Raw genomic sequence first — 21,291 nt, 5'->3', positions numbered from 1 at the left:
ACAGTCACCCATGTTACCATGTACACTACAGTCACCGTGTTACCATGTACAATACAGTCACCCATGTTACCATGTACACTACAGTCACCCATGTTACCATGTACACTACAGTCACCCATGTTACCATGTACACTACAGTCACCCATGTTACCATGTACACTACAGTCACCGTGTTACCATGTACACTACAGTCACCCATGTTACCATGTACACTACAGTCACCGTGTTACCATGTACACTACAGTAACCGTGTTACCATGTACACTACAATCGCCCGTGTTACCATGTACAATACAGTCACCCATGTTACCATGTACACTACAGTCACCCATGTTACCATGTACACTACAGTCACCCATGTTACCATGTACACTACAGTCACCGTGTTACCATGTACACTACAGTCACTGTGTTACCATGTACACTACAGTCACCGTGTTACAAGAGAAGATCTAGTATAGATGTTGAGATTTCAAGTCAGGATTAGTGGATACAATTAAATTCTACCGATTTTTTCGGAAAACCGGCTTTGACTAACAAAGATGTTTCCGAGTATCGATCGTGAACTCGAGAGTCTTACAGCGGACCATGGTGAGGATTTGTGTTTTATGAGCTACATACAAATCTTATATATGTATTAACGGTGGTTTTAGATTAATGCCTATTTGATAACGATGCATACATATCATAAACTATGGGTCTCATAGTCTACCGTGTTGATTTTAGAACAAACACAGAACAATTATTTTTCAAAGCTTGTTTCCTTTTCCTAAAAATATAAATATGTATTTTTGTTTTTTTATTTCTTGTTGTTTTTCGTTGTTTTTTGGACGCGGTGTTACCATATTCGATGAAAGAGTGATTAAGATGCATTCGTTTTAGAGTAGTTAATCTATTATATCTATAGTGGGTATACGTGTACTCGACATCTAACGGGCACTGCCGATGCCATCTTGACTTTGAAGGCCGCGTGGTGATTAGTTTGAATTAGGATGTTTTTTTTTATTTTTATTTTTTTCGTAGATAACATCTTTAATGTCTCAACAATGCATGTTCTGAAGTAACACGTAATGATAACCTGTCGGATATGACTGTCGTCATTGTCGTGATCTGAAGTAACACGTAATGATAACCTGTGGGATATGACTGTCGTCATTGTCGTGATCTTAAGTAACACGTAATGATAACCTGTCGGAGATGACTGTCGTCATTGTCGTGATCTGAAGTAACACGTAATGATAACCTGTGGGATATGACTGTCGTCATTGTCGTGATCTTAAGTAACACGTAATGATAACCTGTGGGATATGACTGTCGTCATTGTCGTGATCTTAAGTAACACGTAATGATAACCTGTCGGACATGACTGTCATCATTGTCGTGATCTTAAGTAACACGTAATGATAACCTGTCGGACATGACTGTCGTCATTGTCGTGATCTTAAGTAACACGTAATGATAACCTGTCGGATATGACTGTCGTCATTGTCGTGATCTTAAGTAACACGTAATGATAACCTGTCGGACATGACTGTCATCATTGTCGTGATCTTAAGTAACACGTAATGATAACCTGTCGGACATGACTGTCGTCATTGTCGTGATCTTAAGTAACACGTAATGATAACCTGTCGGACATGACTGTCGTCATTGTCGTGATCTTAAGTAACACGTAATTATAACCTGTCGGACATGACTGTCGTCATTGTCGTGATCTTAAGTAACACGTAATGATAACCTGTCGGACATGACTGTCGTCATTGTCGTGATCTTAAGTAACACGTAATGATAACCTGTCGGACATGACTGTCGTCACTGTCGTGATCTTAAGTAACACGTAATGATAACCTGTCGGACATGACTGTCGTCACTGTCGTGATCTTAAGTAACACGTAATGATAACCTGTCGGACATGACTGTCGTCATTGTCGTGATCTTAAGTAACACGTAATGATAACCTGTCGGACATGACTGTCGTCATTGTCGTGATCTTAAGTAACACGTAATGATAACCTGTCGGACATGACTGTCGTCACTGTCGTGATCTTAAGTAACACGTAATGATAACCTGACGGACATGACTGTCGTCATTGTCGTGATCTTAAGTAACACGTAATGATAACCTGTCGGACATGACTGTCGTCATTGTCGTGATCTTAAGTAACACGTAATGATAACCTGTCGGACATGACTGTCGTCATTGTCGTGATCTGAAGTAACACGTAATGATAACCTGTCGGACATGACTGTCGTCACTGTCGTGATCTTAAGTAACACGTAATGATAACCTGTCGGACATGACTGTCGTCATTGTCGTGATCTTAAGTAACACGTAATGATAACCTGTCGGACATGACTGTCGTCATTGTCGTGATCTTAAGTAACACGTAATGATAACCTGTCGGAGATGACTGTCGTCATTGTCGTGATCTTAAGTAACACGTAATGATAACCTGTCGGACATGACTGTCGTCATTGTCGTGATCTTAAGTAACACGTAATGATAACCTGTCGGACATGACTGTCGTCATTGTCGTGATCTTAAGTAACACGTAATGATAACCTGTCGGAGATGACTGTCGTCATTGTCGTGATCTTAAGTAACACGTAATGATAACCTGTCGGACATGACTGTCGTCATTGTCGTGATCTTAAGTAAAGGCCCTGTCACACTGTTGCGTATGAGAGAAACGTATGAGTTGCGTATGAAAATTCATAATATAATTTTCATACGCACAAAAAGCCCTTGAAAATACAGAATTGTGCGTATACTTACCGTATTGAACCTATGAGTAGCGTATGAGTAGCGTATGGCCAGCGTATTGAAAGCGTATTGACAGCGAATGTCAGCGTATGACCAGCGTATGTCAGCATATGAACAGCGTATGGCCAGCGTACTCTGCGTATGGCTAGCGTATGAGTAGCGTATGAACTGCGTATGCCCAGCGTATGCCCAGCGTACGAAGAACTAAAGATGAGCTAGAAATGGGAGCCTATATATACAATTTATCAAAACGCTGAGAATACGCTGAGAATACGCTGGGCATACGCCAATAAAACGCTAGTTGTACGTTAAATACGTTGCTCAATTGTCAGACATACGCCAAGATGTCTATATACGTTGCACGATACACCTTCCGCCAACGTATGGCAACTTATGTCCAGCGTACTCGACCTATGAGTAACGTACCTATATCGTAACTCTAGGGTATTCAGCGTATGCCTAGCGTATGCTTAGCGTATTAACCATACGTCCGCATACGCACAAAATTTTTGAACATGCTCAAAAATTTATTTCTGCCTCAGCGTATGCCAGCGTATCCCAGCGTATGCCAGCGTGTTTGAAACGTATACAACCTATGCCTAACGTACCCCTAGCGTATGTCAGCGTATACCAGCGTATGAGTGATAATTTCCATACGCTGGCATACGTAGTACGATACGCAACAGTGTGACAGGGCCATAACACGTTGAACATTTTCATGATACGAAATAGAACTTAAGTAACATGCCGATATAAAAATATCCTCTCGGATATGACTGTCGTCATTTTCAATAACTTTTTTATATGTAGATATGGATGTGTGTGTGAAGTCATATATATATATATAAATTAAAAAAAATCTTTTATAGCATGGAACTCTTGCGATATATGTGTTACAAAATGAATGAATAGTATGGAACGTTGTGATATATTTGCACCACGTGTGTAAACCAGGATAAATTAAAGTTACATAAATTATTGTCATACAAATATTTGTCACTTTAGCGTAATTACCTCTCACTACAGGAAGATGAAAGCAATACGGTTAGGTGAGGCAACCTCATCAGCCACATATACACTGTACTGTCTGAATTCTAACTACAGCTGAGAGGTACACGTATGTACATTTGTCATCTATATTTACAAGTAAACAGTAAATAAACAAAAAAGGAAAATAGAGAGATGTGTGTCGAATGAATCTTCTCCTGCGTGAGGACACAAATGTATACTTTATTCCATGCCTGCTTTTGATAAATAAAATTATTTTGAACCTGAAAAAAAAAATAAAAATAAAAATAAAGATACGCTGAGACAACTTGATGTGGATGAAATGTCGAAAATTAAAAAAAAAAAAAAAAGAAAAAAGATACAGATCATCATTATACACTACGTTATTATGTCATGCTATCAATGAAGTTAAGTTCGTTTTTTCCATCCTTAATTAACAAATAAACATCAGTGTATATGATACAAATGAAAAAAAAAAAAAAAAAAAAAAAAATTAACATGCCGATATAAAAATATCCTCTCGGATATGACTGTCGTCATTTTCAGTAACTTAAGTAACACGTCAATATAAAATATCCTCTCGGATATGACTGTCGTCATTTTGACTATACATTAGGTAAGATTCTGTGATTTATGTACTTTTCCTGTTTTATGGTTTAGAACAGTTTATTTTATTTATATAGGGCCTCGCTATAGAAGTCAGTGTTTGATAATGGTATTATCATGTTCCACGGGTGTTTTTATTCCTCCAGGGTTTTACATCATTGCAAAATCTAAAAGATTACACTGAGGTCGAACTAACGATGGGACACATTGTATCGGCATTGAACTGGAAATCCAACGCGGAAGGCACATCACACGGAAACAAAATATTCTAAGAATGTGTCTATGCTACATGAAAAGTAGAAAACAAAAATTAGAGATTGAACTATCTGCAAGTATATTAATTAGATATTTGACTGTAAAAATGGAGGGACTGGTCACTTATTGGCCCTGGCTGGTGAGATTTCTGGAGAGAAAGGGCCATCTTACTAACCCTGGCTGGTGAGATTTCTGGAGAGAAAGGGCCATCTTACTAGCCCTGGCTGGTGAGATTTCTGGAGAGAAAGGGTCATCTTACTAGCCCGGGCTGGTGAGATTTCTGGAGAGAAAGGGTCATCTTACTAGCCCGGGCTGGTGAGATTTCTGGAGAGAAAGGGCCATCTTACTAGCCCTGGCTGGTGAGATTTCTGGAGAGAAAGGGTCATCTTACTAGCCCGGGCTGATGAGATTTCTGGAGAGAAAGGGCCATCTTACTAGCCCGGGCTGGTGAGATTTCTGGAGAGAAAGGGCCATCTTACTAGCCCCGGCTGGTGAGATTTCTGGAGAGAAAGGGCCATCTTACTAGCCCGGCTAGTGAGATTTCTGGAGAGAAAGGGCCATCTTACCAGCCCTGGCTGGTGAGATTTCTGGAGAGAAAGGGCCATCTTACTAGTCCTGGCTGGTGAGATTTCTGGAGAGAAAGGGCCATCTTACTAGCCCTGGCTGGTGATATTTCTGGAGAGAAAGGGCCATCTTACTAGCCCTGGCTGGTGATATTTCTGGAGAGAAAGGGCCATCTTACTTGCCCTGGCTGGTGATATTTCTGGAGAGAAAGGGCCATCTTACTAGCCCTGGCTGGTGAGATTTCTGGAGAGAAAGGGCCATCTTACTAGCCCTGGCTGGTGAGATTTCTGGAGAGAAAGGGTAATCTTACTAGTCCTGGCTGGTGAGATTTCTGGAGAGAAAGGGCCATCTTACTAGCCCTGGCTGGTGAGATTTCTGGAGAGAAAGGGCCATCTTACTAGCCCTGGCTGGTGAGATTTCTGGAGAGAAAGGGTCATCTTACTAGTCCTGGCTGGTGATATTTCTGGAGAGAAAGGGCCATCTTACTAGCCCGGGCTGGTGATATTTCTGGAGAGAAAGGGGTCATCTTACTAGTCCTGGCTGGTGAGATTTCTGGAGAGAAAGGGCCATCTTACTAGCCCTGGCTGGTGATATTTCTGGAGAGAAAGGGTCATCTTACTAGTCCTGGCTGGTGATATTTCTGGAGAGAAAGGGCCATCTTACTAGCCCGGGCTGGTGATATTTCTGGAGAGAAAGGGCCATCTTACTAGTCCTGGCTGGTGAGATTTCTGGAGAGAAAGGGCCATCTTACTAGCCCTGGCCGGTGAGATTTCTGGAGAGAAAGGGTCATCTTACTAGTCCTGGCTGGTGAGATTTCTGGAGAGAAAGGGTCATCTTACTAGCCCGGGCTGGTGATATTTCTGGAGAGAAAGGGCAATCTTACTAACTCCCGCTGGTAAGATTTCTGGAGAGAAAGGGCCATCTTACTAGCCCTGGCTGGTGATATTTCTGGAGAGAAAGGGTCATCTTACTAGCCCTGGCTGGTGATATTTCTGGAGAGAAAGGGCCATCTTACTAGCCCTGGCTGGTGAGATTTCTGGAGAGAAAGGGTCATCTTACTAGCCCTGGCTGGTGATATTTCTGGAGAGAAAGGGCCATCTTACTAGCCCGGGCTGGTGAGATTTCTGGAGAGAAAGGGTCATATTACTAGTCCTGGCTGGTGAGATTTCTGGAGAGAAAGGGCCATCTTACTAGCCCTGGCTGGTGAGATTTCTGGAGAGAAAGGGCCATCTTACTAGCCCGGGCTGGTGAGATTTCTGGAGAGAAAGGGCCATCTTACTAACCCTGGCTGGTGAGATTTCTGGAGAGAAAGGGCCATCTTACTAGACCTGGCTGGTGATATTTCTGGAGAGAAAGGGCCATCTTACTAGACCTGGCTGGTGATATTTCTGGAGAGAAAGGGCCATCTTACTAACCCTGGCTGGTGATATTTCTGGAGAGAAAGGGCCATCTTACTAACCCTGGCTGGTGAGATTTCTGGAGAGAAAGGGCCATCTTACTAACCCTGGCTGGGGAGAATGTTCTCATTACCCTAGCGGTAGATCCCTTATCGAAAAGTTTTTTTCTGATTCGTTTGTACGCCATTGGGAAATGCTTTTTAGAGATAAAAGGCATGGGTTGTGATTGAGGGGGCGAATTAAGATTTCGTTTTGTGAATGAGTGTAAACAAGTAGAGATTCCGGGTCACTTGACTAGCTCAGGCTTGTGGGAATCTCCCTTTGGTGTAGTTTTAGCCCAGTGCCGGATGTCCACCTTGAGAGCCAGAATTCACTAGTTCGATTCCATCGCTTGCCGGATGTATCCAATGCTCCTCCTGTTTAGAGATTCGGTGTCTTGGCCAGGATTAGTGTAGCCATATACAGGAGATAGAGAGGCTTCGTCGTTAGTTGTACGGACAGTCTTTTTCTCTAAGTGAATGAAGGAGGAATGTTACGATGAAGAGAAGGTAACACCTCACTAGCTCACGCTGGTTGAAATTCCACTTTAGTTTGGTGGTAGGTCGTCAGTTAGGCCATTAGTTCGAGACACAGCATGGGTTGGATATATTAACCACGCATTCATATTACAACAACTTGATTATAGATACCACATTTCCCAGGGAAGGACTTTTTCATAGTCATTGAAAGGAAACATTAAGTACAAAACACATTTATATGGCCCCTGATCTAACACAGTATGTGTTTGTTACTAAAAGGATATGTAGATGTTCTGTATCTTTCCATATTAAAAAAAACCCGTAACAGAACGATAATTCTGGCATTACCAAATGTATTAAATGTAAATGTCGTGTGCTTCCGCTTCGGTTAGTTCCCCGAATGTACTGTATAATTAGTTTAAAAGGAATTCATTATTTGTTAGAAATATTTGTAACTGAAACCGACAATTTGCGATCGCTAATCATACCTGGACTTCAATCTATTACTTGATCTTTAGGCGCTCCTGGTTTATCGTGAAATGCACGGACTCTTGAGTTGGAACAGATCGTGTAGCATCCCTATAGTTGTGTATGGTATATTGTCTGACATGTAACACTAATTGAAGTTTATATAATTATAAGTGGTCGAACGACTGCGTGCAGCTCTCGTGATTATTGTTACCGGGTTGACTTCGGTCGATGACTATTACTGTACAAAACGAGAACGCGGCAGTTATCGAGAGGGACCATTGGTATGCTTCCAGCGAATTCCTAACATGTTTTGTACATATTATTTTTGACAACCAGAAGTAGAAAATACAAATGCATTTGGAATAGAATAATTACATAATGTATCGCGAGCCATAAGGATATGAGCCTTAAATAATTGGGAAGTGCATATCTCAGGCTTAACTTGCTAAAGACAATCCGTTACTGAACAGTTAAATAGCTGTCTTATATTATTACTTGTTTTCTTATTCTGCACAGAGTATGAAATGCACAAAAACATTTCTGAGAAAACAAAATAATTCACCAACGCTATTCTATATTACTGTTATTTTCGGTCTTTCTTTTTTATTCTTGTTTTTAAATCATATAGTCGTTTTGATCAAAACCAATTTTGGATAGTTCTTCCTTCTAGGTCGTTCTATAGCCGATAGCTACAATATCACGTGTTTATTTGAGGACACTTACCCTTTAGGAACGCCAGTGTGTATAACAAAGTTGATGTCCGTTAGTTATAATAGTGTGTATAACAAAGTTGATGTCCGTTAGTTATAATAGTGTGTATAACAAAGTTGATATCCGTTAGTTATAATAGTGTGTATAACAAAGTTGATATCCGTTAGTTATAATAGTGTGTATAACAAAGTTGATGTTGGTTAGTTATAATAGTTTGTATAACAAAGTTGATGTCCGTTAGTTATAATAGTGTGTATAACAAAGTTGATGTTGGATAGTTATAATAGTGTGTATAACAAAGTTGATGTTGGTTAGTTATAATAGTGTGTATAACAAAGTTGATGTTGGTTAGTTATAATAGTGTGTATAACAAAGTTGATGTTGGTTAGTTATAATAGTGTGTATAACAAAGTTGATATCCGTTAGTTATAATAGTGTGTATAACAAAGTTGATGTTGGATTAGTTATAATAGTGTGTATAACAAAGTTGATGTGGGTTAGTTATAATAGTGTGTATAACAAAGTTGATGTTGGTTAGTTATAATAGTGTGTATAACAAAGTTGATGTCGGTAAGTTATAATAGTGTGTATAACAAAGTTGATGTCCGTTAGTTATAATAGTGTGTATAACAAAGTTGATGTTGGTTAGTTATAATAGTGTGTATAACAAAGTTGATGTTAGTTAGTTATAATAGTGTGTATAACAAAGTTGATGTTGGTTAGTTATAATAGTGTGTATAACAAAGTTGATATCCGTTAGTTATAATAGTGTGTATAACAAAGTTGATGTTGGTTAGTTATAATAGTGTGTATAACAAAGTTGATATCCGTTAGTTATAATAGTGTGTATAACAAAGTCGAGTTTGTTGGTTGGTTATACCGGTGTGTATAACAAAGTCGAGTTAGTTGGTTGGTTATACCGGTGTGTATAACAAAGTCGAGTTAGTTGGTTGGTTATACCGGTGTGTATAACAAAGTCGAGTTAGTTGGTTGGTTATACCGGTGTGTATAACAAAGTCGAGTTAGTTGGTTGGTTATACCGGTGTGTATAACAAAGTCGAGTTTGTTGATTGGTTATACCGGTGTGTATAACAATGTCGAGGTGGTTGGTTATACCGGTGTGTATAACAAAGTCGAGTTAGTTGGTTGGTTATACCGGTGTGTATAACAAAGTCGAGTTAGTTGGTTGGTTATACCGGTGTGTATAACAAAGTCGAGTTAGTTGGTTGGTTATACCGGTGTGTATAACAAAGTCGAGTTAGTTGGTTGGTTATACCGGTGTGTATAACAAAGTCGAGTTAGTTGGTTGGTTATACCGTTGTGTATAACAAAGTCGAGTTAGTTGGTTAGTTATAACGGTGTGTATAACGAAGTCGAGTTAGTTGGTTGGTTATACCGGTGTGTATAACGAAGTCGAGTTAGTTGGTTGGTTATACCGGTGTGTATAACGAAGTCGAGTTAGTTGGTTGGTTCTACCGGTGTGTATAACGAAGTCGAGTTAGTTGGTTGGTTATACCGGTGTGTATAACGAAGTCGAGTTAGTTGGTTGGTTATACCGGTGTGTATAACAAAGTCGAGTTAGTTGGTTGGTTCTACCGGTGTGTATAACGAAGTCGAGTTAGTTGGTTGGTTATACCGGTGTGTATAACGAAGTCGAGTTAGTTGGTTGGTTATACCGGTGTGTATAACAAAGTCGAGTTAGGTGGTTGGTTCTACCGGTGTGTATAACGAAGTCGAGTTAGGTGGTTGGTTATACCGATGTGTATAACGAAGTTGGAGATGATTGCGGAGTTGAATATTATTCCTATCTGCAGCTTAAAGCATCTCCTGAAGCTCAATTACAATTTTTTTTTAAGTATACAGATTTCCCCGGCTATATTTACTGCTGTTCACAGGCTATTTGGAAACAATTACAGCAAAAAACTCTCATCAACTGTTGAATAGTTAACATGCAGAATTAGAATATTAGTGCCTCTGAGTCCAATTCAGGGCTTGGAAAACAAATTCCGTATCTAAAAACACACTCACAAACCCCAAAAGTAATCAATTTTAAAACACGTAGCTTTCCTAATTTAACTATCGTCATTAAGGAAAATACGGGATGTTGGACTCAGAAATGTGTCGGAGATTAGATTGTAATTTGCCAAACGAGAACTAGTAATACTAGGACAAGTGGCATACTGCTCGTTGAACTTTTGATGGTAAACAAACATATCTACGCTATCGTGCTACATATTTATTTACCATTGATGTTTTCTGATGTAAATCGCCGTCTAAGATCTGTGCTTTTTGTTCAAAATACAAAATAATGCTTAAAACAATTAAAAAATAACAACAAAAAATCAACACAATAACACATCATATATATCTATCTACATATATCACCTGTATCAATTTACGTATCCAAAGATATTCCTCACCTGTATATATCTACAGATATCACTCACGTGTATATATCTACAGATATCACTCACGTGTGTCTATCTACAGATATCACTCACGTGTATCTATCTACAGATATCACTCACGTGTATCTTTCTACAGATATCACTCACGTTTATCTATCTACAGATATCACTCACGTGTATCTATCTACAGGTATCACTCACGTGTTTATATCTACAGATATCACTCACGTATATCTAACTACAGATATCACTCACGTGTAAATATCTACCGATATCACTCACGTGTACCTATCTACAGGTATCACTCACGTGTATCTATCTACAGATATCACTCCCGTGTATCTATCTACATATATCACTCACGTGTATCTAACTACAGGTATCACTCACGTGTATCTACCTACACGTATCACTCACGTGCATCTATCTACAGATATCACTCACGTGTAAATATCTACCGATATCACTCACGTTTAACTATACACAGATATCACTCACGTGTATCTGTCTATAGATATCACTTACGTGTATCTATGTACAGGTATCACTCACGTGTATCTATCTACAGATATCACTCACGTGTATCTATCTACATGTATCACTCACGTGTATCTATCTACAGATATCACTCACGTGTAAATATCTACCGATATCACTCACGTTTAACTATACACAGATATCACTCACGTGTATCTATCTATAGATATCACTTACGTGTATCTATGTACAGGTATCACTCACGTGTATCTATCTACAGATATCACTCACGTGTATCTATCTACATGTATCACTCACGTGTATCTATCTACAGATATCACTCACGTGTATTTATCTACATATATCACTCACGTGTAAATATCTACCGATATCACCGACGTGTACTTTTTTTACAGATATCACTCACGTGTATCTATCTACAGGTATCAATCACGTGTACCTATCTACAGATATCCCTCAAGTGTATCTATCTACAGATATCACTCACGTGTATCTATCTACAGATATCACTTACGTGTATCTATCTACAGGTATCAGTCACGTGTACCTATCTACAGATATCCCTCACGTGTATCTATCTACAGATATCACTCACGTGTATCTATCTACAGATATCACTCACGTGTATATATCTACAGATATCACTCACGTGTATATATCTACAGATATCACTCACGTGTATCTATCTACAGATATCACTCACGTGTATATATCTACAGATATCACTCACGTGTGTCTATCTACAGATATCACTCACGTGTATCTATCTACAGATATCACTCACGTGTATCTATCTACAGATATCACTCACGTGTATATATCTACAGGTATCACTCACGTGTATTTATCTACAGATATCACTCACATGTATCTATCTACAGATATCAATCATCCTTCAGAACTGACCAGCGCTTGTCTGCATATGTTGTCACATTCCAACATATACCTGTATCTAAACACGGTATGTCGGTATCTGTCTGGTTAAACCTAAACACGGTACATGTATGTCGGTATCTGTCTGGTTAAACCTAAACACGGTATGTCGGTATCTGTCTGGTTAAAGCTAAACACAGTATGTCGGTATCTGTCTGGTTAAATCTAAACACAGTATGTCGGTATCTGTCCGGTTAAAGCTAACACAGTATGTCGGTATCTGTCTGGTTAAACCTAAACACGGTATGTCGGTATCTGTCTGGTTAAACCTAAACACGGTATGTCGGTATGTCCCTGGTTAAACCTAAACACGGTATGTCGGTATGTCCCTGGTTAAACCTAAACACGGTATGTCGGTATCTGTCTGGTTAAAGCTAAACACGGTATGTCGGTATCTGTCTGGTTAAACCTAAACACGGTATGTCGGTATGTCCCTGGTTAAACCTAAACACGGTATGTCGGTATCTGTCTGGTTAACCTAAACACGGTATGTCGGTATCTATCTGGTGAATCTAAACACCGTCAAGATGATGATTTCATCTGTAAATAAGTTTTAAATTGGAGTCAATTTATTTTGTGTGTTTTTTCATCAATCTTCATGTTGATCTCAGTTTTATAAAAATCTCAATTTAGCATATTTACATTGTGCGGACACCCCATCTGAAATCAATCATCTTCCACCAATCTGAACAATTTATCTAAACTTTCCCCGATTGACAGTGTAACATATAAATGCCTACCAAAACCTTTTTCACTTAACGTAAACATGCAATGATAATGGAATTGTCACAAATTGACCATTCCATCAGAGGTCATGGTTACCAAGGAAAAAACTATTTCTGAATATTGTTTTATTTTAACGTCAGACCGTGAATCTGATAAAGTACAACTGCTAAGACGTATCATTACTGGTATTTATTGTCGGTGTTCATCCCTAGGTTCGCGTATTTCTTGCTTCGAATCAGATCAATACATTGTAATCTCTCAAGACTGGTGTGGTCAACTAAGCTAACGACGCTTATCCATTGGAACTCCTGGTCTCGAGTATTTATATGCAAATATATTTGTTCGTCCTGTCGTATAAGTCACATTGTGGCATATGCTTTTTTTTCTCTCATTTACATCCATGTAATTTCACAGGGATATGTTCATTTTTGTAAATACGGACTAAAAATTGTATTGTCGTTAGCCTCTATCATTAAAAAATGTGATTAAAAAAAAAGATCCTATCTCGATATATAATTTTCTCGGTATTTGTTTTAGAGAGTAGGCTGAAATTGACATTCTCACTTAAGTAATTTTTCCGTAGAATCAATTTTGTTATAGGGTTTGGTGTTATTTAGCCTATGCAACGGTTGATCAGTTTCTACTCTTAAATTGCAAAATAGATGACACTAGAGGGAAAGGAACACGGGTGTTATATTTCCAGGGGGGTAATTACGCTGTGTCAGTAACCAGACTAATCACTTTGGCACTGGGATTGACAAATCAACAGAAACTGTATAGATATGTCCATGTAAAACTGCCCAGTATCTCTGACACCCAGTGTAAATATGCTGGCTCTACTGATTGGCTTTGATGCTGTGTAGCACACGGAGATTTGCGCTTGACATATAGAATATGGAATCGGAGACGACATTTGTAACTACTCGTGACGATCCGGATTCCCTTGGAGGGTTGGTATAATGGCTTCTGTACACAGACTTTTTGTTAATTTTCTGTGTTTCTCTTGAACTGAACACAACTACGGATTGTGTTATCTGATGCCAGGGGGAAACGCGTACAACAACAGTACAAATTATTTAGCTAATCAACTTTTCCGAAAGAATACACAAATTATCTTTTTAATAGAGAAGCCATTGATTTTTTAATTTGTGAAGGCTTGTTTTCTTTCAATGTCTTTCCTAATCATATTTCAAAATTTTATAATTTCATCAGCTAGATCACAAGATGAAGACTTTGAGCCGTTCCTTGTCGACCTTTCGAAATTTTAAATGGAATACGAATTGAAAATCTGCTTTAACACTTAAAATCAAATAGGTTCCTTGATAGAAGAGTAATTTTAAAGTATGCATCAAAAGCAAAACCCAAAGCCCTAACCAACAAACACATCATAATGTATTATGATTTGTGGAGTTGCTGTCTGATCAGACATCTTTTTGCAAAGGCAAGCTTCTCCATTGATAATTCTGAGGTTTATTTTACAGATGATGGCTTTAATATCTACCAAGACAGAAACAGAATACGTCATATCCGGTCTGTAGAAAACACAACAAACATCCCTGGTGGTCCATTGAAACTTCCAATAGGTACGTTACACCGCTATACGCTGTGTGTCTGTAGACTGTTGTTTGATATGTGTTTTAATTCAGGATGTTAATTTTTTGTTATTATTGTTTATATTGTATGCATTCTTATTTCATTTAATAATTAACAAGTGTGATCTATTAATTAACAAGTGTGATCTATTAATTAACAAGTGTGATTTATTAATTAACAAGTGTGATCTATTAATTAACAAGTGTGATTTATTAATGAACAAGTGTGATCTATTCATTAATAAGTGTGATCTATTAATTAACAAGTGTAACCTATCAATTAACAAGTGTGATCTATTAATTCATAAATGTATACTCAAATGTAATGATTACTGCACATTTTAATCAGTATTCATGTTTATAACATGTTAAATTATACTCATATGTTTCCATCTTCCATTTAATATCGAATAGTGATAAAACATCGCATTGCACGCTCGTGCGAGTGTTCCATGATGTCGCGTAATTTCAGCCAATCAGATTTGTCGGACACATTTCCGCCAAGTTGCACGGGAGTGCAATATGATGATTTATCAAAGATGCGTATTCATAACGCTTTGATGAATATTATGGCGAATATCATGGTGAATATCAAGGTGATTCTGAAATGTATTTAAACATTAATGACATTTTGTTTCTATCGATATAATGAGTTATATTAAGATAAGATAGATAAGATAAGTTATTTCTGGTTCAGGACATTTTATAGTCCTCTATACAAGACTGAAAAAACAACCCCAGATATTTATATACATACATGTATATACATAACACATATCAAAAACATGACACAAATATATTAAGATTAATTTCAGTCCAGTATATTACATTATGTTTTATATGGTTATTTCAGCTGTATAGTTATAGAAGATTTCTTGTTTTTTCCAGTGATTGTCCAAAGCGTTTTTGAAAGCGTTTATACTGGGCGCGGATACGATTATTTCAGGTAGACTGTTCCAATGTTTTACTGTCCTTATTGAGAAACTATTTTTCCTAGCTGCTGATGTTGCTCGCTTCGGGTAGATTTTCTTCCGCTGTGTCTCTGTGACGCGTCTTCCCACAACACCACGGTATTACAACATTCCTTGTTGTATATACCATTGAGTATTTTGTATAACTCAATCATATCTCCTCTAACTCGTCGAAAGGACAATGTTGGAAGTTTAAGTTTTTCCAATCTTTCGCTGTAGCTGAGGTTTTTCATCCCCGGAAGACACTTTGTAGCCCTGCGTTGGACACCCTCTATCATGAGGTACGGACAAAAGCCCCCCCCCCCCCCCCCCCGGACATTAGCCCCCCCGGACATTAGCCCCCCCGGACATTAGCCCCTAGGACAAAAGCCCCTCCGGACAAAAGCCCCTTCACACTAATCAAAAAGTGGACAAAAGCCCCTTCATAAAAAAAATGATATTTATTTTTTTAATGATTTTTAATTGCTACATATGCATATGTCATCTGTGGCTTCGGCAAAAGCCCCTTCATAAAAAAAATGATATTTATTTTTTTTATGATTTTTAATTGCTACATATACATAACATATGTCATCAGTGGCTTCGGCAATGTAAACAACCGGTTCCAACAACAACTACTTGAACTGTTACATAAATAATAAGCTGTTACACAGTTGTTTGGTAGGTTTTAATTGATGTTGTGTTCTCCTGGAAAGAAATATATCATTAATGGCTTCATTGTTTCTTTGATTTTAATCATTCCTAAAATTAAACTTTTCTTATTACAACGCAGAGCAACATGTTTGGTTAGGTACTTATTATATTATAATTTGAGACACTGCAAATAGGGATCAAATGTTTATTGCTTTTTTAGGCATTTCTTTGATTATCAATATTTGCAGTATATTAATTAGGAAGTCAAAAATTATGTGTAATTAGTAACAATATGTTCATCATGGAGAGTTTCCTGAAATTTTTAGCTTACTTAATAATATAAAGTTTGAAAAAATAAATTATGATGTTTAACCACAGACATATAATGCTACACTGACATTGAACCAAGGACCTTCATTTTCCACACAATTATTCTCCAAATTTCAGAGATAAAAACAACAATATATATATATATAATTTCTGTTTTTCAAAAGTACAGATTTATATAAAGTATACCAGCTAAATTTCTAAAGAAGGGGCTTCTGTCCGGGGGGGCTAATGTCCGGGGGGGGGGGGGCTTTCGTCCGGAGGGGCTTTTGTCCTAGGGGCTAATGTCCGGAGGGGGGGGGGGGGGGGGGGGGGGGGGGGCTTTTGTCCTACACTCCTCTATCATATGTATATGTTTGCTTCGGTATGGATACCATACTGGGCTAGCATAATCAGGTTGGGAACGTAAAAGGCATTTGTAAAGAGGAACAAATGTTTTTGTATCCATAAATTGGAATGTTCTTCTTAGGAGAGCAAACATGGAATTTGCTTTTTTAACTTTTTCGCTGATGTGGGATCAGAATCTATTATAACGCCAATATCTTTTTCCTGTGTTGTTGTTGTTTGAAGTGGTTTCCTTTAAGGTTGTATGTGACATCTTGGTGATCTTGATTCTTAGGTATTCCTGTGCCTATTCTCATGTGCTTACATTTGTCTGGGTGCATTTTTGAGAAGCTATGTATCGGTCCAGTTGCACATATTGTTTAGGCCATCCTGGAGCTCAGTGTAGTGGTCAGTGTTTTCCATAATTTTAAAGATCTTCGTATCATCTGCAAAGAGGTACATATCCGATTTAACGATGTTTGGCAGATCGCTTATAAATATTACAAATAGAATTGGCCCTAGGACGCTTCCCTGTGGAATGCCTGAAGTTACTTTACCCCATTCTGAATCTTCATCATTCACAGTAACTTTTTGACTTCTGTCTGTTAGAAATCCTGATATCCAGGAGATGATTTGTTCTGAGAAATTATACGCCTTAAGTTTGTTGACTAATCTTTTATGTGGGACAGTGTCGAACGCTTTTTGGTCATCCATATAAATACAATCAATGATTTTATTATTGTCTAGAGCTTTGGTCCATTTGTCCATAACCCTAGCAGTTGGAGGCAGGTCGATCTTCCCGATAAAAAGCCATATTGTTTATGCGAAAAATAGTTTGTTATCATAACATTTGTTATGTGTTCCCTTATCATTGTTTCTAAAACTTTACATAGCACAGATGTTAGACTGACTGGTCTATAATTCCCTCCCATGAATTTGTCCCCCTTCTTAAAGATTGCGCTGACCCGAGCCTTTTTCCAATCATCCGGCAGTGTACCCGTTGATAAGGCTTGATAGAAGATATCTGTCAGTGGTCCCGATATTGATGGTACAATGTGTTTTAGATACATGGGGTGGAGATCGTCTAATCCTGGTGATTTGTCCGGTTTGAGGTTCTTTAGTTGTTTATAGACTTCCTCCTTCACAGTTAGGTTGGACATCTCTTCTTTTATCTGCATTTGTTGTAGTTCCGGTATAGGTCTATCCTGTTTACAAAGTATATTTGCTTTTCCTTTATCTGTTGTTATTTTGACCGACTGAATGTCTGTTGGGTCTAGATATAGGTCTGCAGTGTCAGATTTTGTTGTTGATTTTGACTTAACGTAGTTCAAAATTACTTTAGGATCGGTTTTTGCTTTACTTGCGATGTTCTATTCGTAATCTTTTCTTGCTTTACGCGTTAATTTCTTGATTTTATTTCGCATTTTATTGTATTCCACGCGTATTTCTGGATTCTTACTCATTACAGCTTTTTTGGACAAAGAGTGCTTCTTTCTGATGGCATCTAGTGTTGCCTGGTCCGCTGGAAAACTGTGCTCATTGTTTCTCCCAATTTGTATATATATTTCAATATTTCAATATTACACTCAGATAACCAATATCAACCTCAGTTTCCGGCCTCGGTCAATATTGGTTATCTGAGCACCATATTAATCATCTTATCGATAGAAACAAAGTCCCATAATTGTATAAACTGTAGTATATTTTACTTTTTAACACCTCGGTTCGTTCCTTCACAAAAAGACACCGTATTTGTGATCTTCATGGTTTATTGATTAATTTCACTTATTTTAGCATACAAATGATGAATCAGAAGTAGTAATTGACATTGTTATGACTCATAAATCGCAAAAACTTATTTCTAAGATACCATGAGAATATAAGATCATATCTCGATTTCTTTCATCAAAAATATAGCGAGAGTTCTCCATCACCTCTAGAGCTTAAAAAGGTGTTGACCCGCTCAAATGATTTACGTACTGAATTATCGACTATTTCAAACAGGTCATTCTGTGTCTGCCTTTTACAAGTCACCGGTCCTCTGCTGGGTGCTATGTTACATTAAAACCAATTATAGCCGGATTACCGACAACACGTATTTCCAATATGGTGGTGTTATTCTTGGCATCTGTAGAAAAGTGTATGTCTTCCTCCTGAACACAAAACCCAGACAAAGATAGCAAATGTGTCCAGTATCGTCCAGAACTACGCCGCCGCGGAGATATGTAACATGACTATTTAATTGAGACCATAGGCTTCGATATTGATCCTCAAACAATCACCCGTATCATGTTAGAGTTGATATCTTAATAGACAAAACATGTTTTGGAAATAATAGGAAAATAATGACAAAAAACAGAATGTACACATCTTTTATGACGTTGCATTTCAAAATACTAATGAAATATCTTTGTTCGCATAATCATATAAATGGCCCTTTTATCCTCTTTCTCGCTACATTTTATTAATATCTAAACTCGTTAACTCTTAATATTCCCAATGGTTGTATATTTACCTTTCCATTGGTGATAAATTTACAGAAAATTTTATAATTCTTAAGAGGAAAGTCGAAAAGTATCTTCCTCAAAGAAAATGGACGATGATTAATTCAGCACTATTTCGCGAACAATAGATATATTTTAATTCTACTGAGTATAATGTAATAGTTATAAAACACAGTTATGAGCCTTTGTGAAATGTTGAATTACAAATCTTTCGAGAGTTAGAAACAAATTGTATTATGTATTCATTATCCTTATGAAAATTTAACGACGTCATATTATCACAATGAACTTTAAATTTATTACACTAATATATTCCTTTTCTCAAAGGGGCTATCCTCAATTTATTAAACTAATATTCCTTCTCTCATTGGGACCATCTTCAATGTATTACACTAATATTTTTGTTCTTTTACAGGGACTGTCTTTGATTTATTTTACACTAATATACCTTCTCTCCAGGGACTATTTTCAATTCATTATACTAATATCCCTTCTCTCAGAGGAACTATCTTCAAATATTACATTAATATTCCTTCTTTCACAGGGACAATCTTCAATGCTCAAGATCAACAACTCCGTTCCAGTTTCCGCCTAGCATGTGATCTATACAATCAAAATACGGACAAAAAATTCGAGCTAGCATGGTCCACTAAAACGATTGACGTCGCCAACAACTTCCAGCTGGCCACTGCTCGTGAGTACAATACAACTGTTATATAACGACATTTGGTTTATATAGCTTATGCTTGGTGTTGAGTCAAGTGTACTCTTTAAAAATAAACTAAATTAAACCAAGGCAAATTATTTCAAAGAGACATAAATCTGGTATATACTGAAATATTCTATTTAATTGAATTTCTACCAGAAATCAGTTGATATTTCAACAAATTATATACCCTATAGACAGAACGGGTAGGTCAAGGCTGTTCTCCCCAACTAGTAACAAAGAGTTCAAAACAAAAATTATTGCTACAATTACATTGTGAAATTCCGTGTAGGTGGCTCAATAACAATGTAGGCCAAACGAGTTTCTTCCGTGCATGATATCCCACCTTATCTAATTTGATAAATGGCTATTTGAAACGGTTCAATTAGTTGAAAACACAAACAAGCGTAAGAATTGATGAAGTGTTTTAAAGGTACGCAAGAACTGATGACACAAACTTCCAAATATACACAAGCATCGATGACATTTTGAACGCTACGCAATTATTGATGACACATTGAAATGAACACGAAATGATTGTGCATTTGAAAACAACAAAATATTACATCTATCACAGGTAACCTTACAATTTTAAGGTGAAGAATCGATAATATAGAATAGACACAGGTCAGATGATATATGTAAAGAATTTCAAGTAACCGTAAAATCAAGTTAAGGTAAGTACACATCACGGAATGGTCAGTACCTAATACACATCACGGAATGGTCAGTACCGAATACATATCACGGAATGACCAGTACTGAATACACATCACGGAATAGTCAGTACCGAATGTACATCACGGAATGGTCAGTACCGAATACATACACACGGAATGGTCAGTACCGAATACACATCACGGAATGGTCAGTACCGAATACACATTACGGAATGGTCAGTACCTAATACACATCACGGAATGGTCAGTACCGAATACACATTACGGAATGGTCAGTACCGAATACACATCACGGAATGGTCAGTACCGAATACATACACACGGAATGGTCAGTACCGAATACATACACACGGAATGGTCAATACCTAATACATACACACGGAATGGTCAGTACCGAATACACATCACGGAATGGTCAGTACCGAATACATACACACGGAATGGTCAGTACCGAATACACATCACGGAATGGTCAGTACCGAATACATACACACGGAATGGTCGGTACCGAATACATACACACGGAATGGGCAGTACTAAATACATACACACGGAATGGTCAGTACCGAATACATACACACGGAATGGTCGGTACCGAATACACATCACGGAATGACTTGTACCGAATACACATCACGGAATGGTCAGTACCGAATACATACACACGGAATGGTCGGTACCGAATACACATCACG

The 21,291-nt window shown here is 37.9% G+C and overlaps 1 protein-coding gene across 1 annotated transcript in view; it reads left to right on the top strand.

Moving 5' to 3' along the window:
- The window catches only part of LOC117329284 (glutamate receptor 2-like), a 107,631-nt gene that overhangs the window by 31,784 nt on the left and 54,556 nt on the right, over positions 1–21,291 (top strand). The window contains exons 2-3 of the mRNA XM_033887152.1: positions 14,341–14,442; positions 19,755–19,904. Coding sequence (XP_033743043.1) covers positions 14,341–14,442; positions 19,755–19,904 — 252 coding nt within the window. The remainder of the gene's footprint in view (positions 1–14,340; positions 14,443–19,754; positions 19,905–21,291) is intronic.

This window comes from Pecten maximus, chromosome 6 (genome assembly GCF_902652985.1).
Source record: "Pecten maximus chromosome 6, xPecMax1.1, whole genome shotgun sequence".
Classification (NCBI taxonomy): Eukaryota; Metazoa; Mollusca; class Bivalvia; order Pectinida; family Pectinidae; genus Pecten; species Pecten maximus.
Note: the sequence above shows the minus strand (reverse complement) of the source record. Positions and strands in the feature narration are given on the sequence as shown.